Raw genomic sequence first — 22,045 nt, forward strand, 5'->3', positions numbered from 1 at the left:
CATTCCTTTGAACGGAAAAAACACACCCACAGAAATCACCCGCTAGATTCTAACAAGAATGAACTGTCAGTTGCTGAAAAAAGTTTTATTTCCAGTTATTATGAATTCAAAGTAATATTACATCACTGTGTATGTAATCATTTTTGGCAGACGACCAGGTTACTGAAATACATATTTCAACTCATACTTTCAAGTCACAATTTGTGAAATACAATACAGCATTGTCTTCTCTGTAAGTGGTAGACAACAAACCACTGAATGTAACGACATAGATATAAAAAGATTTTTGTTTAAACATAACAAAAGATATTTAAATATTCCGTCGATTTACAGAGGAAGAACAGAAGCGTGTACACCTTTTGTGCTTTTAAATCAACTGCACAGGATTTTGGTTTTGCTCTGTATTTATTTCTAATCATTTCTCCCGGTAAATATTTTGGTCAGAATGAGCAAATACAACTACTTCAGAGGTTGCACTTCACGACAGAGCTACAATCCTGTAGCCTCAATGGAAAAGATGCCCTTACATTAATGTAAGATGTAGCTTCCCTCAGTCATGTACCTTCAATGCACAGTGAACAGGTGCATCCTCCAGTTTTTCTGTGTACCCACATTCGGAGGACCGTTCGTTTAAAAACCGACACACTCCAAGGAATACCTGAAATCACCTGAAATACAGCCATATGCTGCATTTTTCTTGATGTGGTATTATCAAACTTTGATGAAAGGCACCATTTTAAAAATCCCTTATAGTTACAAACACATTTTCGCTCCCTGGCGAAACAGCTGCTACCCTGGCCCCCATCCACCCTGTGGCATATTGCCTCCAGCTCTTCTTAGACTTTAAGGAGGGGGTGGGGCAAGACTAATTTTTCAGGAGTTTTTCTGCTTCCACCTCATCCAGGATGAAGGGACAAGTGATCGCCTTGTCTTTCAGCAGCTGTTCCAGTCCCTAGGGGGCGACAGAGAACACAATGAATCAGAGCAGTGATGTATATTTTGTGTTAACCACCCCCATTTAAACCCACCTGGCTCTTTATAAAGCTGAACCAGTTTTTAGCAGTCTCTGCAAAGCTGAATTTCTTTTTTTTATGTCAATCATTGTAGAAAAGACACACACATATACACACACTGACACACACAAGCTGAGTTGGCCTCTCTGGACAAGAGCACATGCTAAATGTCTGAATATAATGTAACTATACTACAGGAACTACAGCAAACAATTGAACAGCTAGTCAGTATTCACATTAAATTAATGTTTCCACAGGTTATCCATTTATTAAGCTCAGTCTTTGCTAAAGTTCAATAGCACTGATGCACCGGCAAAGCCTAAAAGTTGCAATCCCCACACTTAAGCTCTTTGTTACATACAGTATACAATGCTGTATGTAACAAAGCCTTTTACCTACATAATGCAGTGCATACAACCTTCATCCACACATGCACTCAAAATACACACTAACTACATATGAACTGCAAACACTGTTCGCACGTATGCAACGCAAACACACTTTATTTAAAAAACTGCATTTGCAATGAAAACACACCCCGCCTCCACATGCAATGCACACGCGCTCATGAGAATAATCAGTGAATTAGAGCCTGCAGTCACGTGCTCCCTCTGCTTCGATGGTCCCGGTTCAGTCAGGGGTGCTGGCTGCGAGCTCTGGAGAGGCTGGAGAGGCTGGGACGCACAACTCTCCCTGCGCAGAGCGAGCAGTCGCCACGCTGTGGACGCTGCGTGCGTGTTGCATAACGCTGCTGCTGCTGCTCCAGCTAACCACTGTGATCTGTGCGCTCTTTCACAGCCTAATGTGGGATACGGTTTGTATATATATGTACAGTGAACTCCATAATGTTTGGGACAAAGACTTTTCTTTCTCTTGATTTGGCTCTGTACTCCAAAATTTTTTGGTTTAAGATTAAAATACCCTTTTATAAAAGCTGAGGAGAATGTGCACTTTAGCCACATTAGATTTGTTTGATTACAAATCTGAAATTGTGGAGTACAGAGCCAAATTTTTTAAAAAAAGTCTTTGTCCCAAACATTATGGAGCTCACTGTGTGTATATGTGTTTGTGTGACTATGTGTGTGTGTGTGTTTTTTCTTTTTTTTTCCAGGCGTTTTTATCCAAAGCAACATACAGTAATTTTTTGTAAGCGCAATGCTCCACCAACCATAGGCCTACTCTTGCTTATTAGCTGAACGGCACCGTGCCCCTAACAGTGCAAGTGAAGAACTCAAATAAGTAGTATGTTTGGGCTGCCTTCCATTCAGGTTTTCATGTGGCACTAATGTCAGCGACTGGCCTGACAAACTGGTGATGAGACACTCTTAGCACTTTCTCTCCCTTTTGGCTGAGGGCCCAAAGTGGCATAGCAGCTACACTGAAAGAATTACTGCCTCTGTTCTGCTGCAGGATAAGGCTGTAAATAGGCCTGGTCATTTACGGTGTGAGCCTCAGTGTTGTAATAAAAAAAACTTTCAGAGAGGACTTTTCAGGCCACATGTTCAAAATGCCCCAAATGGTTACCTCTTCAACCCCCCCCCCTCCTCTCACCTCGCCAAAGTAGGAGACGAGTGGAGAGATCTCACAGACCGCAGGTGGGTCTTCATCCTGAGAAGTCCTGCTGAACAGGGAATCAGTAGTTAGAACTAAATTTTTTACACATTTTTAAAGAACACATCAGAAGCCTCATTCATAAAATCCTCTTAGAATTCATCCTGAATGTGAGCATACAATCTTTTAATGCGTAGCAGCTCAATGAGATATCTAGCTGTTGAGTGCTTTCTTTTTGTTAGAGTGAAAACCTACAGGACGGTAAATCTCCAGGGTTGGTTACCACTGTCATAGAGTGAATCTAGGTTCATGCATAGACTCTTGGCCTCTCACCAGGGTTCAGGGGGTAAGGGCGCCCCCTGGTGGCCCAGGAAGGTGGCTCCGGCGGCCAGTGCCCAGCGGTAATGCTGGGCCAGGAGGGAGCGCCTCGCAGTGGTGGGTGTATCCAGGGCTGCCCCATCCGCGTTCTTCAGGGGTGAAAATTCCTCCTCGCGTGGAACCTCAAAGACCACAAACTTCCTGCACACACACATGCACAAACACTAATACATGCATACACATGCATGGAGCATGAAACAGGCGAGAAGCAATACTACCATACCAGCACAGTGTTCACAGGCAGTCGCACGCACGCACACACACACACACACTTACAACTGTTAGATGAGGCGAGATAAGGTCTTAGAGGAAGACTCACTTGGAGAATTGGAATACGTCAAAGACGTATTTCTCCATCTTGATTCCATTGGGTTTGCTGGGTTTCACCAGGTTTCCTTCTTCATCCATGAAGGGAACCTTCTTCAGCGCCACATGCTGCTTCAGCTCCCCCTGAAAGTGCCTGACAGGAGCCGGCCAACCATAATCAAACCCTGAGAATCTTCACTGCTAACTTGCATCCGGCCAACCAGTAATCAACCCCGAGAGAACCTTACTGCTAACTTAACTTAGTGGATAACTTCTATGGTCAAACATAAAACCACCCTGGGGTGAATGTGCAGATGTCTCTAAATGCAGTTTTACTGTAAGCACATGTGATTCGAAGTGCAGTTGCATGTGCAGGTGATTCAAAGCTCAGTTGCATGTACAGGTGATTCAAAGTTCAGTTGCATATGCAGGTAATTTGAAGCGCAGTTGAATGTGGAAGTGTTTCTAAGTGCATTTGTGTGCACATGTTGCATAGCTGGATGCCCACTCACTGTGTGACGCTCCTCAGGAAGTCCCGGGTGAAGAAGTGGTTGCAGATGTTTCCAGCGCTGTAGACCAACTCGCCGGCCGCGCCGCGCAGTTTGGCCGTTTCTGGAAGGACTTCGCTGTACTCCACCACCTGGTACACCCCACCCACTTGGCAAACAACACCCACTGGCTCCTCCGGATACGCCTTTTCCACAACCTGCCCCGCCCACAGACCAGAGGGGACAGAGGTATAGTCCAGACATTGACACATACATGTATGCACGCACAAACACCCACCCACACACCTTGGCACTGACTCAATCAATCAATCAATCAAACACACACACACATATATATATATATAATAATATATATTATATATAGTGTGTTTATATATATTATATATATAATATAATCAAATATAATATATATATATATATCACCTTGGCACTGACTCAAATACACACACACAGGTAAACACACACACACGCACACCTTGGCACTAGCTCAAACACACATACAAACACACACACCTTGGCACGGACTCAAATACACACACACCTTGGCACCACAGTCTGCTCCTTTCCTCACACAGAAGCCAATGAAGACGGGGTCGGCCATTTTGACCAGGATGTTGTCGACGCAGTACACATGCAGATACTCCACCCCCCTCTTCTCCATGTCCTCCAGGACCTGGTTATCCACCAGCGCACGGTAGAGACCTCCATTTCCATCTGAGGTGCACACAGTCACAGACAAAGACTCCTTACACTCACCAGATGCTCAACTCCCATGCTCCTTCAGCCATCCCGGATCCTTAAGCTACAGGAGGGTCTGGTGCTGTGTGACAGTACATGATGTCCAGTCACAGTACTGTACATCACAGTACCATATTAGGTACTGTGAATTTTAGAAAAAAATGCAAAATATTGTGGAATGCTTTGGCTTGAACAGTAGGGAACTTTTTTAAAACTAGGGTCTTTCGATAAAAAAAAGTATGCTGCTGACAAAACAGTTTATTTTTAGGAATTTTAATTATCGAGTGCGACTGAAATCTGAAACTAGACTGATTTTGGCCTATATATTTTGTAATAATGCAGATAGGCAAATAGGAGTAATATGCAAACTCACTGACTTATGTCTGTCTTAATGAAATGTTGCATTATTTTGACCAACAGATAGAGGCCTATCCAAAGACTGCAAAGACTGTAGTTTCTGTAATCCTGATCTTGAGGTATCTGGATCAGAATGATTCTGTTGAAACTTCTTTGACACATTGGGCCCAAACCTACAAGATATATTTAAACTGAACTAGCCAAAAAAAAAAGGAATTTCAAAATCTGGATCGTTGTGATCTGGATTTAAAGTTTTGAAATACTGGCCCATGGGGACCAGCAGCACTGCCTCTGACCTGGCGCCATGGCGATCTTTCCCTTCTGCTCCAGAAGCAGCTTTCCGTCAAACCCCACGGCCGGGACCATCCTCTGCTCAAACATCACCACATTGCCCGGGTCCAGGCCAAAATGGTGGTTCTCCCTGAAGAACTTCTCTGTGGGGTCCAGGGTGAATTCGCTGGTCATTATGTACCTGTGGGACAGGGGAGGGGGACAAGTGTGCTCCAATGTCATGGCAACAGGTAATCCCAGAAAGAGGCAACCTGCATCCTCAAAAGTTTTAACTAAGACACCAAATCAAACACTTGCTCTTAAATTTCAGCATAAATCACTGCAAAACGTGCAGTGAAAAATCTATGTTTCTCTTACATACTCAAATCAGGTTCAAGTTACACAAAAACGTCAACCTACATTATAATCCCACACATTCAATTTGATAGAATGGGCGTCTCCATGTAATTACAAACATCTGGCAACACTGGGAGAGAAGAGCTTTGTAACTGTGGCTAATTTATTCGGTAGTTGGTCTGGCGCACTACAGTTTACCATAATCAGTCATTTATTTAACGCATGTACCGCCGCACCATGGCACTGTGCACTTTGAACCGTGTTTCCCAGCCGCCAGCTCCTGAACCTTCCGGATGCGCTCGGCCTGGATCTGGTACAGGGTCTTTTTGCTCGGCAGGCCCACGCTATACATCCCCTTCGGGTACGGCACACCGAGCCGAGTGCCCTGACCACCGGCCAGAAGCAACACAGCCACCTTGTTCCGAGAAATCTGCAAAATACCTGAGAGAGCCGCAGAGAAGAAACCGTGATATATGGGAAAATCAATTTTGCGCATGATAGCTTGTTTGGGGCTGACGACTACAAATTACAAATCTACAGCTTTGCAGCGACTATTTTGACGCTGTCAAGACATAAGTTAGAGCGAGAAGTTTGACGATTGCCAAATTCGGCGAATATTACTTTAACCTCGCATTACAGGTAACTACGTTTAAATGTTAGTAGAGCACGTCTCCTGTTGCATGCGAACTGAGCACTTAAAATGCGACTAGTAATTCTGATGAAATTTCGATCGCAGATAAACAGGCTACCGACAATATCTTACCTTCGTTTTCCCATTCATCCAGAGTATTTTTGTCGCTCCTCTTAACGCCGCCAATGAACTCCGGCGGAACGGGCTCCATCTCCCGGTGCAGTCCATCCTGGAGACTCGTTTGTTGGCCGAAAGCTGCTTTGGTGGCGCCTCGGCAGTGATCCTCCAATTCCTTAATGTTTAACTCTGACAATTCGCCCAGAAACCTGCTTTTCTCCTCCTCGCTTAATTCAGGCCAAAACCTGAGAAGGTGGGACTGACCGACGACTTCCAATCGAGTCTTTGCTTCTTCGAACGTTATCATTTTTAGGCTGGTGGCTCACATGCAAGAAGTAGGCTAATCTGACAAAAGTTGAGTTGGCTATTTGGCTAATTGTAGCTTTTAACTCGTTTACTATGAAGTGAATAGGTTTCACTTGCCAGTACGCTATACGCTAAATAGCCTAAAACTCGATGCGAGTCAAGAGAAGGGGTCGTACGGTAAAGCCACTCTTACATGACGGCTTTGCTTTTATTTCTTTGGTCGGCGAGACGCAACTCGTGACTAGCGGAGTTCAGAGTGGATAGCGGCGAAACTGTCTTGTGATCAAACTGGGGGTAGCAAAGCAAATATTGGACCGCAGAACCGCAGCCCCACCCGGTACATATAACCAGCTGATTGTGCCTACAGAAAAAGGGATGTCACTCGGTTTCTTAGTCTGGATTTTGTGCGGAGACGATTATATAGCCTATCACAGAAGCACGAAGTAGCCTAGCCTATTGTGCTGACACACAAACTTCCCTTTTAATGTGGAGGTCATATGATTTGGGACTTTCGCACTTAGTGCAGAATTTTGTTCCCTACTGTAGGCTACTTCTAACTTAATATTTCCCCCAAAACGTTGCATGAGTAGCCTACCTTATCGTGAAACCCTTTTGGTATCCGTTCTCAGATTAGCCTATATAAAACACTGGCGACGGAGAGAACAAACGACACGAATTTCACACGACACGAATAGTTAGCATACTTTTAGCTTTACCTTTTTGAGAAGTCGCCAATAAAAAAAAGCAACATAACGAGCATCCGGACGAGTCAGCAAGTCATAGGCTACTTGTGCGCTTTACTCGATGAATAGTATACTTAAATCAGTTGTGTGTCGTAGGCTACTGTAACCAAAAACAACAAAGGTTATTTTTCCGACAGCAGGAAATAACTATTCGAGGGGTTGTTCAGACCATAGACATGGACAGGGGCAAAAATAATCTAGCCAAAATATCCCCACACCACTTTGTTTACTGTGTACATACCTAAAAATGTTCGTTGCGGAAGTAAGCGGAAAACTGGAACATAAAACCGTAGTTAATTACGGAAAGGGAATACACACACACAGCTCTCGGACGCAAGCAGGGGACGCTGTTAGCGTCCGAGGATCCACCTTAAATCGGTTGCGCTGTGCGATGTTCTTTCACGGTATTCCTTGCGAGTTTGCAAAACCTACGATGTGCTTCGAGAACTGAGCAATGACAGTGATGAGAAATGGAACGATGGTGGGAATGTGACTAAATATATATTTTTAAATGTGCCGTTTATTTCATGTATCTTTAAGGCTGCAGGCGGTATATACAAAATTGCTACATTTAAAAACATGCCTGCAGTAAGCCACTGAATTTGCATGTGGGCAGGGGTTTGACAAAAAGTGATGGAACTTGGTGTGTCTGTTGATAACTTCACCCTGAAGACAGGTCTAAAGAACTAACCCAATTAAACCACAGGATGGTGCTATGAAACGAAACATTTTTTTAAATGGAAAAAATCACCTAAAATCAGTTTCTATGTAGACATTTGAAACTTGCTGCAGGAACTAAACACCTCATTATGAATATACCCATTTATGTTTCGGTCACTGCCAATTATGAGATATGTTGACAGCAGCATACACAGCACACAGTCACTCACTCTCTCTCTCTCTCTCTCTCTCTCTCTCACACACACACACACACACCGAATTTAACAAATGCTGTTGTGGTTTACACGGCTCAGCCTACAATCATTCTTTCAGCGTACAATACTTTTTGTGTATAGATGGATATGTACTGTACTATGTACTGTACTATGTAGCTTGCCTTACTTAAGGGTACAATGGTGGTGCCCAACCAAGAAATCAAATGATAGATTTCTTGCTACCTTGGGGTTGCAAGCCCAGTGCCCTAACAATTATGCCACACTGCTGCCCAAATAATGAATCAGTGAGTCCTCAATGAATCACGCCATTGAGTCTTCTGAGTCAGTGAGCTGAAGTAAATGCTCCAAATATAAAGTATGTGATATTTTGATGGCCAATAAAGTATTCTGATATGTTCGCAGGTCGCAGTTTCTAGTGGTCTGGAAAGACTGCATAGCCCAACACAACCTTAAAAAAAGTTACCAGGGGTCAAGGTTAAGGTGCTAGATGATGACGTCACAACGCTGCTGTTCCTATGTACAGAAGCAAGCGTGATAACTCATTTGATTCCCATAATGTGTATACATGCACACAAATAAAACAACAAATATTTGAACTAAGAATAACTTTATTTGACAGTTGTTCCCATATTGACATAAATACATCTGCATTACATTCATTACATAGCTCAAATGTAAGGGACAAAGTTTGCTTCAATAACCATTTTATTTTTTATTATTATTTTATAATTTTTTTTGCATTGATCTTTGCGCCAAGACTCACTTGCAACATTCTCATTTAAAAATATATATATGTATAGCCTATCACTCTCTTCGGAACAGATATGTCATTGCTACACAAACAACTGAATTTCAAAGCATCAGCAAATGCGGATTATGATTTCCGAGTTAAAATATTCAGTTTACATCTTAGTTTTCCGGTGAAGTGGAATATGCTCTACACGTCACAGTTCATGTAAGCGTTAAGACAGGCAGCACAGCCGAACATTATTTCGACAGTAAGGCGTAATATTTTCAGACGGTTCTGAAATGTGGCATTCTACCTGGGAGCATGGCCCTACTGGCATACGTCTTCGCAGCCAGTTCTAGGTTTAAAAAACGAATGAATTAACGTCTCCCCGCTTCTGATGCAGGTGCGCAAATATAGCCCAGAAATGGAACGCCTCCAAATATTTGCTGTAGCCCATCACAAAGTATGAGTGCATACAAGTCATCCGTAATAAATACTTTACCGGCATCAAAAACAGAGAAGGGACAAGCTGGTGGAAAGTGGAATAACTAAACAAAACCTGAACGAGTAGCCAAAACAAGAACGCCAGACTGCAAGGACGTGGAGAGAACGGGGGCGCTATAGGAAAAAAAATCCAAGTGCAATTCCCTCGTGCATTCCCTTTTCCCCCTCTGAATTCTCCCTGAGAATAAAAGACCGAAGAGAAACACCCGAGCGACGCGCCCCCTTCCTCTGCATCTCCTGCCAGCCGAAGACACAAAGCAGTCCAACGTCTCGCACAAATTAAGGCAACAGCTGCGCTTCAGCCAAAGATTCTATAGACTACACTTCATTGTAAGATATATATACATATATACAGGATCTATAGAATCCGTGTTCAAGTCAAGGGATCAGAGTCGTTTTTACCGAACTGCCTGTTTAAAAATTCCAGTACCGAACGCCCACGTGACCGGGGAAGCGTGGACAAAGATAGACCCTTTATCCTGACCGGACTAGACGAGGCGTAAAAGAAAACGATACAGCAAAGCCATACACATCAACTTGTCACTATACACGCACCGTTAAAATGATGGCGAGAACTGACACGAGTGCGCAAATAATATTTCCAAGCACCTACAAAACAATGCATCATCAAATCCTGATCTATATGTATATTAAAAAAAATAAAAATAATAAATTCAAGTGTTGTCAAAGGAGATATATTTTAAAGTGCTTAAGAGTTAATCGTCGAGACATGTACATTTGGAAGAGATACATGGGTGTGCTATCCCAGTGTAGTGCTTTCGTCACGGGATCCCATATTTCTGTCCCGCCGCTAACCCATAAACGCCACCTCACCAAGACTTTGGAAAACAGTTATGCAAAAACGTTCACTTGAAAACGACTCATTCCAGAAGGGACCAGTTGCATAACGTATGTTACACTGAAATGAATCACGGATCATTTTTTTGTAACAAAGTCAAATGCTGCAAATATACTCTTTACATAGCCCATCTCATAATGAGGCCACCATAAAATAAATATCTGGTCAGCATACAAAAATAATTTAGAGTAGCACTTACAGAATAGCCCTCCCCATTTGTTCGAGATGACATTTTGACATTTTACACAGATAAGGCGTTTCTTCAGAATCGGAGTTAAATTAAAAACAGAATAACCGGAGGTGGAACATCCATCCGTTTAAACTAAATTTAAAATGGGAAAATAAAGCACTATTAACAAACGGGCGACTCCTTAAGCAGCCACAATGGAGATTTAGACTATGACGTAAAATGTTTCTCCAGTGCACAAATTAAAAAAATCTAATAATTGTTAAAGTAGCATTGATGCTATTAAATAAAAAGTAATATCTTAATCCAGGATGAATTTGCCGCGCGCAAAACCGACAACCGAGGAGCCCTTGTCACATTACGGGTTGTTTTCGTTGCACGGACCAAGTTTCTTTGTAGAACCCGCAGCAGCTGGACAGACACTGCCCCCTGCTGGACTGCATGAGCACCCAGGTGTTTCCTGCTCCTGGAAGCCAGCGGCAGGCAGCCCAGGGCACCATCACTCCGCCGCCACGAGCGGAGCACAGCAGGCAGCCGAACACACGTCCGTGGTCCCTTAATGCTGCGTGACAGTCTACCCAAAGACCATCAGTACGGCCATTTGATAAAGCTGTTAGATTTATAGCTTGTGGAAAAGGGGGGGGGGGTGTGTTGAATGAATTACTCTGAAGTGCCTCTCTTAAACATTAAAACTAATGACAGTGATAAAAATAATAATTATAATAAAGTTAAATTAAATATTGGTGAGAGAAGCATTCGTCCCCTTGTCCCCGCCGACAGTCACAGCCAGAGACCAGTCTCAGGTTTTGTTCACTAGTGCACTCCTCCACCCCTTTGCTTCCCCCCGTTCAGCCATCACACATTCACAGAATGGGTCGATTGTGCAAAAGTCCGCAGGCGTCTCAGCGGCGCCCTTAGATTGTCCCCCTCCCCCACCGACAGTCTTCAGTGTTTTTTTTTGGTCACTGTGGAACCTCTCCTCCCCTCTCCACCCTCCTCACCGCGACTGCACCCCCAGGCTGGTTTTGAGGTGCTCGTAGACCACGTAGCTGATGCTGACAGCCGGGATGACCTTCATGAAGTTGGGGGCCAGGCCCCTGTAGAGCCCCGTGGGTCCCTCCGTTTGGACGATGTGCCTGAAGAGCCCCGACATGGTCATCTGGGGGCCCCCCTCCTGGGTGGCTACAGGGGGGCACAGATACAACAGCTCAGAATCCAGGTGGGGGCAGAGTTTTACTTTGATCACCATTGAGAGGGGGCGGAGTTCAGTGCATTATCAGGGTGGAGTTTAGGGTATTTTTACTGTTATTTAACTAGAGCCAGTGCTTATCTGGGGGAAAATAAAGTGATAGTAAAGAATTTAGGAAAGGAACTCCAGTGAAAATTCAAAACTGGCACAATTGTCAGAATACTTTAATTATTTCAAGGGACCGGGCCTAGGTGAACTCCAGGTGCTACAAGGTGCTCTTGAAGAATTAAACTGCAGCAGCCTAACATGAAAAATAACTAAAACTTAAGGCACTTTTGTGCAGAGCAAGAAGTTTCATTTCTTTTTACTTGTTGAATACGATTTTTTTAACAAGCGCACTATCTTTTTAAACAGCTGGGTATTTGCGTGCGGTTAAGGTGGGCAGGGCTGTTTTGGCTACGTGCATAAAAACAGCAAAGGCAAACTCAATTTTCGCGCCGCAGCCAATGAGCTGGCAGCGAGCGGCGGACGAACGGCACCGTGCGAAAGGGGGCGGTGCGCGCGTGCGCCCCTCACCTTGGGCCTGCATGCGCGTGCGCACCAGGGCCAGCGGGTACGAGGCCAGCTGGCCGCAGGTGCTGGACGTGGTGCCGCAGGCCAGCAGCACGAACACGCCGGGGTCAGCGCTGTCCGTGGCGTACCGCTGCAGCCAGGCGTTCTTCAGCGTCTGGGGAGGGGGGGAGGGAGGGGGAGAGAGAGAGATTATGGCACCACCATTTGGGCACCTCTTACACTGGTGACATCAACATGCACTTACACTGTTGTGTGTTTGTGTGTGTGTAGGATGTATGTGCGTGCATGTACCTCATACACAGCCAGGTAGATGCCCGCGTATCGGATATGTGTGTGTGTGTGTGTGAGAGAGAGTATTTGGGGGTGCGTGTACCTCATACACAGCCAGGTCGATGCCCGCGTATGGGATGATGCCCAGCATGTTGGGGACGTAGCCCTTATAGAATGCTGCCATCCCCTCCTTCCTGAGGATGTGCCTGGCACAGTCCACGATGCCGCCGTACTGCCCCGTCCTCCGCAGGGCCAGGCGGGTCTTCAGAACCTGAGCAGGGAGAAAAGTCCCCGTGTGAAACCCAGCAGCGCACGCGCAAACGCACGCGCACACGCGCAAACACATGCATGCAAACGCTCAAAAACGAGGATCAATCTTGAATGGAGAAAATAAATCCAAACAATATTTCTCTGCTCAGTTTTTTCCCCACCAAGCAATTTACCGAAAATAGGTTCAAATAAAGACTTTTGTGCTGAACCATTATTTAAGTTGTAGCTTTTACTAAAAAAGGCATATGTATGAGATTTTTTTACTTTAAGGTTCTGAATTTTCAGTGGATTTTGAAATCCCAATCAGAGGGATCCGCATCTAATTTATCCATTTTGAAAAACCCAATTTTCAGATTAAATCCAATCTAATTGCCGTTATCCTGCCAGATAAGTTTAGAAAAACTGGGCCCAGGGGGTGAAAGGAGCTAATCGGGGTAACATGGAGGTAACGTTAAAAAGCTTCCTCACCTCCATGGGGTATATGCTGCTCTGGGCGATGGCTCCCGCCAGGGAACCGGCAACCAGGCGCTCCAGAATCCCCAGAGCCTCCTGATCACTGCCTATCAGCCACTTAATCTGAGGGAGGGAGGGAGACAGGGAGAGAGAGAGAGAGGGGAGGGAGAGAGGGAGAGAGAGAGGGGGGAGGGAGAAGAGAGGGGGAGGGAGAGAGAGAGAGAGAAAGCAGTGTGAACCTTGGCAGTTTCATAATATGAATGTATATACCCAACAGACTCTTATCCAGAGACTAACCTACAGCATCTTAATGGCAGAGCCTGCATCTCCCATTGTTAGTGAGCATACACCTGAACATGGATGGTCAGACTTAAAGTGTGCTTCTCTGAAGAGTGAGCTCTCTATCCCCTTACCTGCTCGTATGCCATGAACTTTATGGCGGATTCGGGCGCGATTTTGATGACGTTCATCCCGTTCCCTCGCCACAGTGACCTCATTCCGCCCTCTTTGATCATGTTGGCGAAGCCGCCAACCATGCTCATGCTGTTGCTACGCGACGCGTGCACCTGCCAGGTAGAGAGCGAGAGGGGTGAGGATGAGCCCTGCTGCACCCCATGATGGGTGTAGCTACTATGACATGTCCATTGCAGACTACATTGAACCAATAGGAAGACTGGCATGTGACCTTGGACCCATACCCCTCATCTCCCAGTCTCTTATTTATTTCTAATTGGGCCACACAAAACTGTCCGGCATCAGAAGAGACTCATCTGTGAAAGTTTTGCAAGGTTTGGCTTATTCCATAACGCACTGGAGGTCAATACGGAAAAGCCCCGGGTTCGAAGCTCACGCACCTGCATCAGTACTTTGAGGCGGTCCAGCGGGGCAGTGCAGGTGCGCGACACCGCTCCCGCTCCCCCGCCCGCCACCAGGTGGCGCCACCACACCCCCGTCTTCCTCTCCTCCGCCGTGAACTCGTCCGGCACCAGCATGCTCTCGCCCACATCGAATATCTGCAGGAGAACGAGAGGTCTGAAGATCGGGGCGCGCGGGAGCAGAGCGCGATCATCTGACCACTACGTACACACGTTTACGCATTCAGCAGATGCTCTTATCCAGAGAGATCCCCATTATGTCCTCACATAAATATTTAACCAATGAGCTGAGCTGATGCAGGATCCTCAGAGACTCAACCAATAGTAGCACTTTTTATATAAACTTGCATCGTGACATCAAGAGGCACAGTTGGTTCCTAAAGGAGATTGAGGATGTAGCGATTTAATTAGCTTTCGGTTGTTTGACACAACTGAATACGAATTAACCCCAACTGCCAAATCCTGTCGAGAGCCTGCATGCAAAAAACTGTATAAAAAAAAACTCCAGAGCTGTAACATTTCAGAGGTTTTTACCTTTGTGTTCGGGCTGGGTCAAATAGACCCATTTAAACTTCCAATAAAAGATGAATGACACTTTCGAGAGACGCATTTCATAACCAGCGACTAAACCAGCGTAAACTTGCCCCAGATAAATTTGATTTAAACAGCCTCATAGGTGCTAATATGTAAAGGAAAATAAAGTGCATTTTTTCAGACTTTTTGTGCCATAATGGTTATAAAAAATAAAAACACTGTCAAAAGTAAATGAAACTCAAAGCTGGTTTACATGCCAGATATCAACAAAGCAGTCGATTGCCAAGTGGATCACAACAGAACTACGTCAAACGCATTATGCAATACCCTCCTGATATTTGAATTATGTAGAGCTGGAATCTGACCAAGCAGAGTATACTGAGAACACAATCCAGAAAAAGAAAAGAAGAAGTTGGTCCCAGGCAGTCTGGTCATTTGAGGGCACTGCCTGGTGTCAGTCTGATACCCCAGTAATCATACAGGGTCAGTTTGAGAGGGGTTATGAGTAGGCCCACCGGCTTTTACTAAGCAGTTTTCCCACCTGCACTTCTGTCCTCCCACAGCATGAGGTCAGTAGACCCTTCCTTGAAGCTACACGGTAGACATGCATCACATTATATGTCATCCACGTTGATAAGTCAGTTGCTACTTATGGATGATTGACAGCAGTGTGCCACAGGCTGCATTCAGTGTGGTTAGGGCCACAGACGTGTGGCATCAGCATATTTTTATAATGTTGCGCAATATCAAGGTTTTAAAAAATTTGTGGGAAGTAGCCTACACGCATAAAAGTGCCATTATAAAGAGAAGGAAATTCTTAAGAATAAAATGGTTTAGAGGGGTAGGCTAAAGAAATATAAGAAAACAGATCAACTAAAATTAAATGAAAATGAACTTTGTGATTAAACGTAATTAATCACAGTCAGGTTTAAAAAACTTTTTTTTTGAAAAGTATCCTCTTATAATAACAGTTCTTGTGAAATCCTGGAATCAAGAGGGAGTTTTGCCGAGTCAAGTGTGCAGACTTTCCTGGACTTTCCTCAAAAACCCAAACAAGCCTCAAGAAATCTGTACAGGCAAATGTGGGAGGACACACATTTTCTCCACATTCTGTTTACCAGGGCCACATTTAGCCTATAGAGGCACTTAAACCAGTCCCGACTGCCCAGCTCATCCAGGTCTCTGCAGCCCCCACCACCCACCTCTCCCAGTTTCTCAGGGGGGCAGGCCTCATGGGAGTGCCGGCAGTGGTGCTGCCAGTGCTCTCACACATGTGAGAGTTATGTTGTCTATGGTGCAGTTTGATGCTCATGGAGGGTGCTCTGGGGGGTGCTAGGGGATGTTGGCAAAGCTTATAGCATGAATGTTTCTGTCCAAGTCCAAGTGAGTGCCAAGTGTTCATCCAGGAGTGAGGTGCGGCAAGATGACCAGTGTCCATGACCCGCATTTTATGGTGACACAGTGGGTCCCAATTTTGCTGTCCATGTGGTTTTTGGTATGGTGAGTGCAAAAGCTCTATGTAACCCGGGGGGCTCTGGTTTAGGGGCCTCATTGGAGGGGAGTCACCATGGGACTTAAAGTATGCATGTGTGTGTGTGGTGGTTGTGTGTGCGCAGCATGGTGTGGTGCACTGCAGGGTTTCAGTGGCCTAGTGACCCAACCGCAGCTCTTGTGTTAGGGTGTGGTGGTGCTGGCTCTCTATGGTGAGGTGTGAGTGGTCCAGCAGGTGCTCTGGCAGTGGGTTGGCTCTATGGTGAGTGGGGTGCTCTGGCAGTGGGTTGGCTCTATGGTGAGTGGGGTGCTCTGGCAGTGGGTTGGCTCTATGGTGAGTGGGGTGCTCTGGCAGTGGGTTGGCTCTATGGTGAGTGGCGAGGTCGCAGTGTCCGGCAGTGGGCAGAGTCTGGAGCTTTACCGTGGAGTGTTTCCAGTACAGGATGATCTCGGGAATGTTGTCGGCCGGGTGCATGAGGTGGTAGTCTCTCCACTCCGTCCAGTCGATGGTCATCGTGCCGTTCTTATCCATGCTGCGCGACAACAACGCAAACGCGTCCGTTAGCGCCAAAGCCCTGCACAAAGCTCCCTGCTGGCAGTCATCATTGCGTTTGTTATTTTTACAGGCCGTTTGCGTGTGTGTGAGAGTAGGTGTATGTGTGCGTGTGAGTGTGCCAATGTGCACATGTGTATTTGTGAGCCTTATGGAAAGGTATTGGTCACATGCACAATGTATAACCAGGAATGGGTACGGTCTCATTAGATATAAGAACATTGTGAATTTACTAAACAAATTGCAGGTCATCTGTTCGTTGTACAGAGTGAACCAGTTCTGGCACTGAAAACGCATCAGACATTTTAAGTCACGCCGCCAGTTTTCAGACCCCCTGTGGTTTGCGGCTAGCAAGGTGACGTCACGCAGACAGGGAAAACGAGGGGAAGAAAAAAAAAACGTGGAGTGAAATAAAAAAACAGACAGTCTGAAGTCTGTTAGGACAGCAGGCAGGCCAAGCAGACTGAGAGGAGAGGAAAGGACGAGGTTACTTACTAAGCAATAGGGGCCCAAACTTGGCCCTTCCTTATTCTGAGACCAACAAGAGAAAATGGGAGGGAGAGAGGGAGAAAAGAAAAGAAGAGAAAAAAGACAGAGAGGAGAGAGAGAGAGAGCAAAAGAGAAAGGGAGGGAGAGGTGAAAAGGGGGGGAAAGATGCACAGATGGACACAGACACCGTTAAACACAGAAAGCAGAACCCAGGGACCGACTAACAAAGACAGAGTTTAACAGCTGGGAACAGACTGTGGGATAAGGACAGATTAATCGCCACTAAAAATAACCAGTCTCAGGTAAACCAGGGGTGCTCCAATGCCAGATCTATTTCAGGCCCAAGAGGAAGCATCATTACCGTAGGTGACATACAAGCATACCAATTTACTGTCAGATTGGGCAACTCCACAAATTTGGTCATAAAAAAACAAAAACAAATCTAGTTCCCTTCAGAAACAAAAACCATCCATAATGCATCAGGCTTTGTGCTTGTCTTGGGAGACAGAATTAAGCCCCACAGGATGAATCAGAACACAAAGTCGACAGATTCTCAGTGATTGATTTGGCAGGTGTCCAAAGGGTTATTAAACTATAAGATAACTATATGACCCCGATCGGACACGCCCACTCACAAACCTACATCCTTATTTATGGCAGTTTGAAAGTCAACCTGAGGTGAACGCATTGGGATGGGGCCGGTAACCGCGACGACAGGGACAGGGAGCCTGGTCAGCGGCTGAGGAGGGGATTAGGTTACCGTGCCAACCAAGGCCACCAAGGAGGGGGTAGAAGCTTTAAGACGTTCTCCCGCTAAAACCCAAAAACCAGCTGGGACTGGATCGCTGGTACAGCCCCCAAGGGATTACAGAAGGGCGAGAAGGGGGAACGCTGATGAATTATGCATGGGCAGCACCCAGTAATGGCCGCAGTGGAGGAGCACACCTACCTGTTTAGGATCTTCTGGGCCTGCTGCTCGGAGATGCTAACGCCCAGGTCTCGCAGCGACTGCATGATCTCCTGCGAGTCGATGCAACCTGTGTGCGCGGGGCCAGACAAGCCGTCAACAGACCTTTCAAACCAGTCAAACACTGTAACTGGCAACTCAGAGCTTGCTGGTTAAAATCCCAAATGTTCCCTTCAACAACAATGTACTTAACCATAATTGCTTCAGTACAGATCCAGCTGAATAAAGGGACAGAATGTAACCTGTGTATGCTGGTCTTGATTAGGCAATCTGCTAATAACGGAATCATTTGTGCTGGTTGGTGATTGGACAGTGTGCAGTGGCTCTGTACGTCACTGGGTTTACAAACTCCCCCTCGCCCACCCCACCACCCCCGTTAGCGTGTAGAGGGGCGGGTCGCACCCTCGCACGTCCTACCATCGTTCTTCCTGTCCAGGCTCTTGAACACCAGACGCAGCTTCTTCTCGTGGTCTCGCAGGTAGTGGACAAATTCCTCAAAGTCCAGCTGGCCATCCAGATCCTTGTCTCCCGCCTTCACTACTTTCTGCAATAAAACAGAATCCAGTTCAGTTAAGAGCAAATATTAAATAGTTTAGATGAAAGTTGCACTCATCAAGAGCATCAAGAGCAGCGTTGCAAAGGACGTGCATTCAAACACGTTAGATAAGAGAGACAGGAAGCACAGATAAAAATCATACTTATGTAAATTCATGAGGCAAGGACAGAGAATGGCCTGAGCGATGACTCATTTTACAGCCATCTGCCAAAGGCCTTATCGTTCACTTCCACAGAAACGCGATACTTTAATCGTCCGTTTCAGCATGACTGGGAGTGGGAGGAAGGAGTGTGTGAATTCCAATTTCAGCTCCCGATCAAGTCCTGAAGAAAATGATGATCACGATGCACAAGTACACCGGGCAAAGCATAAACAAAGAAATTCCATGTTCACGCATGAAGACACAATGTGAGACTTTACACTGTCACATGCAATGCACTGTGGTGCGTACACAAGTAAAAGTCTGGTTACAGACACTGCAGGCTAAATTAAAGAAAGTAGGGCGCAGTCATATTTCACACTTGAGTTTTATTCATATCAATCCTTTACCCCCCTACTCAATATTTTGGCATTGCCTTTTTCAAAGGAAGCTATATTCAGGAACACCCATACGATGTCCAGCTGTACCCCACAGTAACTCACTTACTCCCATATAACAGCAACAGTAATCGCTGCCATGCTAATGCTCAAACTGTTTTTTGGAACCTAAAAGGAAAAAACACAAAGCACAGACTGCTTAATAACCAACCCCCCACCCCCCAATGGGTCCTGCGATACTCTTGTAGGAATATCAAAATCAGTCTAAACCAGCGCAGCTGCAAAATGCTGTCACAACAGTAGTTGGAAAAATGCGCTTTGTGAAATACACGGGTGTGAGGAACAGTAAACCATTAGAATTCTTGGGCGAGCGACCACAATAGCTGCTGCACAGAGAATTACGTTTGTTCCAAAGTCCGAGCTGAAGAAATCTTGAATGACGTAGCTTCGATTCCACCTTTCATACGTAAATAACATTTCCACTAAAATACAGGTAAACTAAAATACACAGTTCTGTTTATTTTTACACCAGCTGGTAAAATATGAATGTAATTTTTTCCCTCTAAAGTGATCATATTTTCTCAAACATGGTTCTCGCTCTTACATGGTTCACTTGTGAGCGGGCGCGGTGGACCATGTAGCTAGGGGCCACTACGGCTCAAACGACCATTGAATGAAGGAGCTGCTGCGACAAATAATATTGCCAACTAGTTTTCCAAGTGCGAACAGGTACAACTAAATTGTAATGTCACACAGGAGGTCAACTGATCGGCTAATGTTAGCTTTGTACAATTTTGCACATTAATAAAGCAGAGTCAAGCGATTCGCGTTACCCGCACGCTTTCAATGAGTTGAATTTAATTAGCTACATGCTAGTATGATATTTCACCGAATGCACGTCGCTCTTGATATGAGCGTATAACAACCGTTGCCCGAAGTAGCCTATAAATGCACAGAAACCGGCTGCGTCCAGCCCATTTTTATACAGTCTATGGTCCGGCCCGGCCTCGTCCGCCGTCCCACGTCATATTGGCTAACTGTGGCCACACTGCTGGACACACACCACTCTTCAGAGTTGATATGTCAGTGATCCAAAGCAACCAACAAATGCTTTCTCTAGATGACATAGGCGAGGTGTTAACAGTTATACACGTTTTTGTTATGCACCCAAGACAAACAAGCCAATTAACCAGGAAAGCAAAAAGCGAACATCAGTTCACATCCCATTTTTTTTACTTACGCTAGACCCGGCATCATCTCGCCTGCTAACGTTTGCTGCTTTCTAGCGGTCAAGCCTGACAGCCCTTCGAAAAGGCTACGCTTGAGATGCCTGCCTCAATCAACTGAAAGAGCGAATTATTCCTACCTGCCGCCACTTTCGATATGTCGACAATTCCTGGGAAGGCAGGAAGAGACTGAGCTTGAACAGAGACTTCAGCTCGGATGGTAGACCGTTAGACTCAAAATACTCGCACTCAGCCTGGTCCATGCCGGGAACCGGCACGTAAAAGCACAAACACAGCATTGTACTCCAAAGGCAGTTTCAAATCGCAAATAAATACATACTACAAAAAAATATATACAAAAACATGAACACGACCCCAGCAGTAGCGAAACATTGGAATGCCGGTAAATGCCGGTCAGTGGCACATGTTAAATCGAGAAATTTCTAGATCCCTCCCACTTTAAGGTTTGTCGTGTCCCGGCACGATGTCATTGCTCCGATAAACGCCCGCCTTTTACTTTCCTGCACATCATTGGCTAAACGCATTTCGATACACCCAATCAAGACCGCATTCGATAGATAAGCCACACCTCTCCATCTTGAGTGAAACCAGATTCCCTCGAGAAATACGTCCACGTCCAGTAAGTACCTATAGCCTAATATCATCTTCTTTTTGCTGCAGTATTTCTTTTGCACTTCACGAACAATACAGACGAACAATTTGTTTTTTTCCTTAAAGGGTATTGAAAAATATAATGCATAATGCTTCGATCAAGGAGGTAATATTAAAAGTTTTACATTTCCACGAAAATTCCTGTTTAATTCCGAAGTAGGTCTATATCTTAACAAGGAAGATGACCATAACAGAAACTGACAGGAATTACAGACATCTTTTTAAAAAATGAGTGATCTATTATTTACATCCAAAATTTTGAATTTGCACTGGAAAAGGAGGGTTTGCTTTTTTTGTAAACGTTAATTTACACACACACACACACACACCATAGACCTTCATACGGTCTATGCCATAGACAAGCGCACGCGCACGCACACGCACACTCTCTCTCTCTCTCAATTCAATTCAATTAGCTTTATTGGCATGACAAATTCTCTCTCTCTCTCGCTACTCCAGAAGACAAAACGTCAGAAGATTTAAAACTAGATGAGAGCTAGTTCTGATCAGCCATCAGGCTGACGTGAACTGGATTAATTAAATTGTGTAATTAGGATTTAAATGGGTTAGCACAGAGATAGGTTAAATGAAGGAGACCTAAAAATAAAAAACACACGCACACACACACATTTTTAGAGTCAGGGTCTGGTGTCAGAATTAAATTCCTGTCCAGGGTTCAGGGGTTTAGAGTGACAGTGGAATACAACATTATAAGAGGGATCTCAAGATTATCAGCGGTCTCTGCACACACTCCTGTTACTGCTGTTACCAGTTTCACATCGCTCTACGGGGCAATCAATCAATCAATGTGAATCTATGGCTATTTTTCTCAGCTCCACTTACAAGCAGGCACACAGTCCTATACAAATGGCATTTCACAAAGGGTATCAGGAAGCCAAAAACCTAAGAACTTTTGTCTGTTTTGGGGAAAAACTGTA

General features: G+C 45.1%; 2 protein-coding genes across 6 annotated transcripts in view; both read right to left on the minus strand.

The window, feature by feature from the left end:
* Window positions 1–70: 70 nt before the first annotated feature.
* Window positions 71–7,533, minus strand: uap1l1 (UDP-N-acetylglucosamine pyrophosphorylase 1, like 1). 2 transcript variants are annotated; one of them, XM_064308806.1, is made up of 9 exons: window positions 6,243–7,533; window positions 5,716–5,920; window positions 5,149–5,324; window positions 4,299–4,471; window positions 3,761–3,954; window positions 3,262–3,402; window positions 2,898–3,083; window positions 2,565–2,631; window positions 71–952 (listed from the first exon to the last, which is right to left on the minus strand). In XM_064308806.1, exons 1-9 carry the CDS (start codon window positions 6,532–6,534, stop codon window positions 866–868), a joined length of 1,521 nt encoding a protein of 506 aa, XP_064164876.1. In that variant the 5' UTR covers window positions 6,535–7,533; the 3' UTR covers window positions 71–865. The 2 variants fall into 2 exon arrangements, with proteins under 2 accessions (XP_064164876.1, XP_064164874.1); XM_064308804.1 differs by having other exon boundaries at window positions 2,565–2,634; window positions 6,243–7,532.
* Window positions 7,534–8,762: 1,229 nt separating this feature from the next.
* slc25a25b (solute carrier family 25 member 25b) overlaps window positions 8,763–22,045 on the minus strand; it is a 33,241-nt gene continuing 19,958 nt past the window's right edge. For 2 of the 4 annotated variants that reach the window (XM_064308800.1, XM_064308801.1), the window contains exons 2-10: window positions 18,534–18,660; window positions 18,099–18,186; window positions 16,529–16,640; window positions 14,062–14,220; window positions 13,621–13,773; window positions 13,223–13,330; window positions 12,588–12,755; window positions 12,218–12,368; window positions 8,763–11,634 (exon numbers count right to left, since the gene is read on the minus strand). In XM_064308800.1, the coding sequence (XP_064164870.1) occupies window positions 11,450–11,634; window positions 12,218–12,368; window positions 12,588–12,755; window positions 13,223–13,330; window positions 13,621–13,773; window positions 14,062–14,220; window positions 16,529–16,640; window positions 18,099–18,186; window positions 18,534–18,660 (1,251 nt within the window). In that variant the 3' untranslated portion in view covers window positions 8,763–11,449. Of the gene's footprint in view, window positions 11,635–12,217; window positions 12,369–12,587; window positions 12,756–13,222; window positions 13,331–13,620; window positions 13,774–14,061; window positions 14,221–16,528; window positions 16,641–18,098; window positions 18,187–18,533; window positions 18,661–19,318; window positions 20,426–20,575; window positions 21,033–22,045 lie in introns of those variants that run through there. The other 2 variants (XM_064308802.1, XM_064308803.1) reach the window with 2 other exon arrangements.

This window comes from Anguilla rostrata, chromosome 14 (genome assembly GCF_018555375.3).
Source record: "Anguilla rostrata isolate EN2019 chromosome 14, ASM1855537v3, whole genome shotgun sequence".
Classification (NCBI taxonomy): Eukaryota; Metazoa; Chordata; class Actinopteri; order Anguilliformes; family Anguillidae; genus Anguilla; species Anguilla rostrata.

Excerpts from the sequence above, each read along its gene's own strand:
- uap1l1 (XM_064308804.1), bottom strand. The coding sequence starts at position 6,534 with ATGATAACGTTCGAAGAAGCAAAGACTCGATTGGAAGTCGTCGGTCAG. Across the intron at positions 3,403-3,760 it reads TTCCTGAGGAGCGTCACACA|GCACTTTCAGGGGGAGCTGA; the intron begins GTGAGTGGGCAT and ends GGCTCCTGTCAG. Across the intron at positions 953-2,564 it reads TCGTCTCCTACTTTGGCGAG|GGACTGGAACAGCTGCTGAA; the intron begins GTGAGAGGAGGG and ends GTCGCCCCCTAG.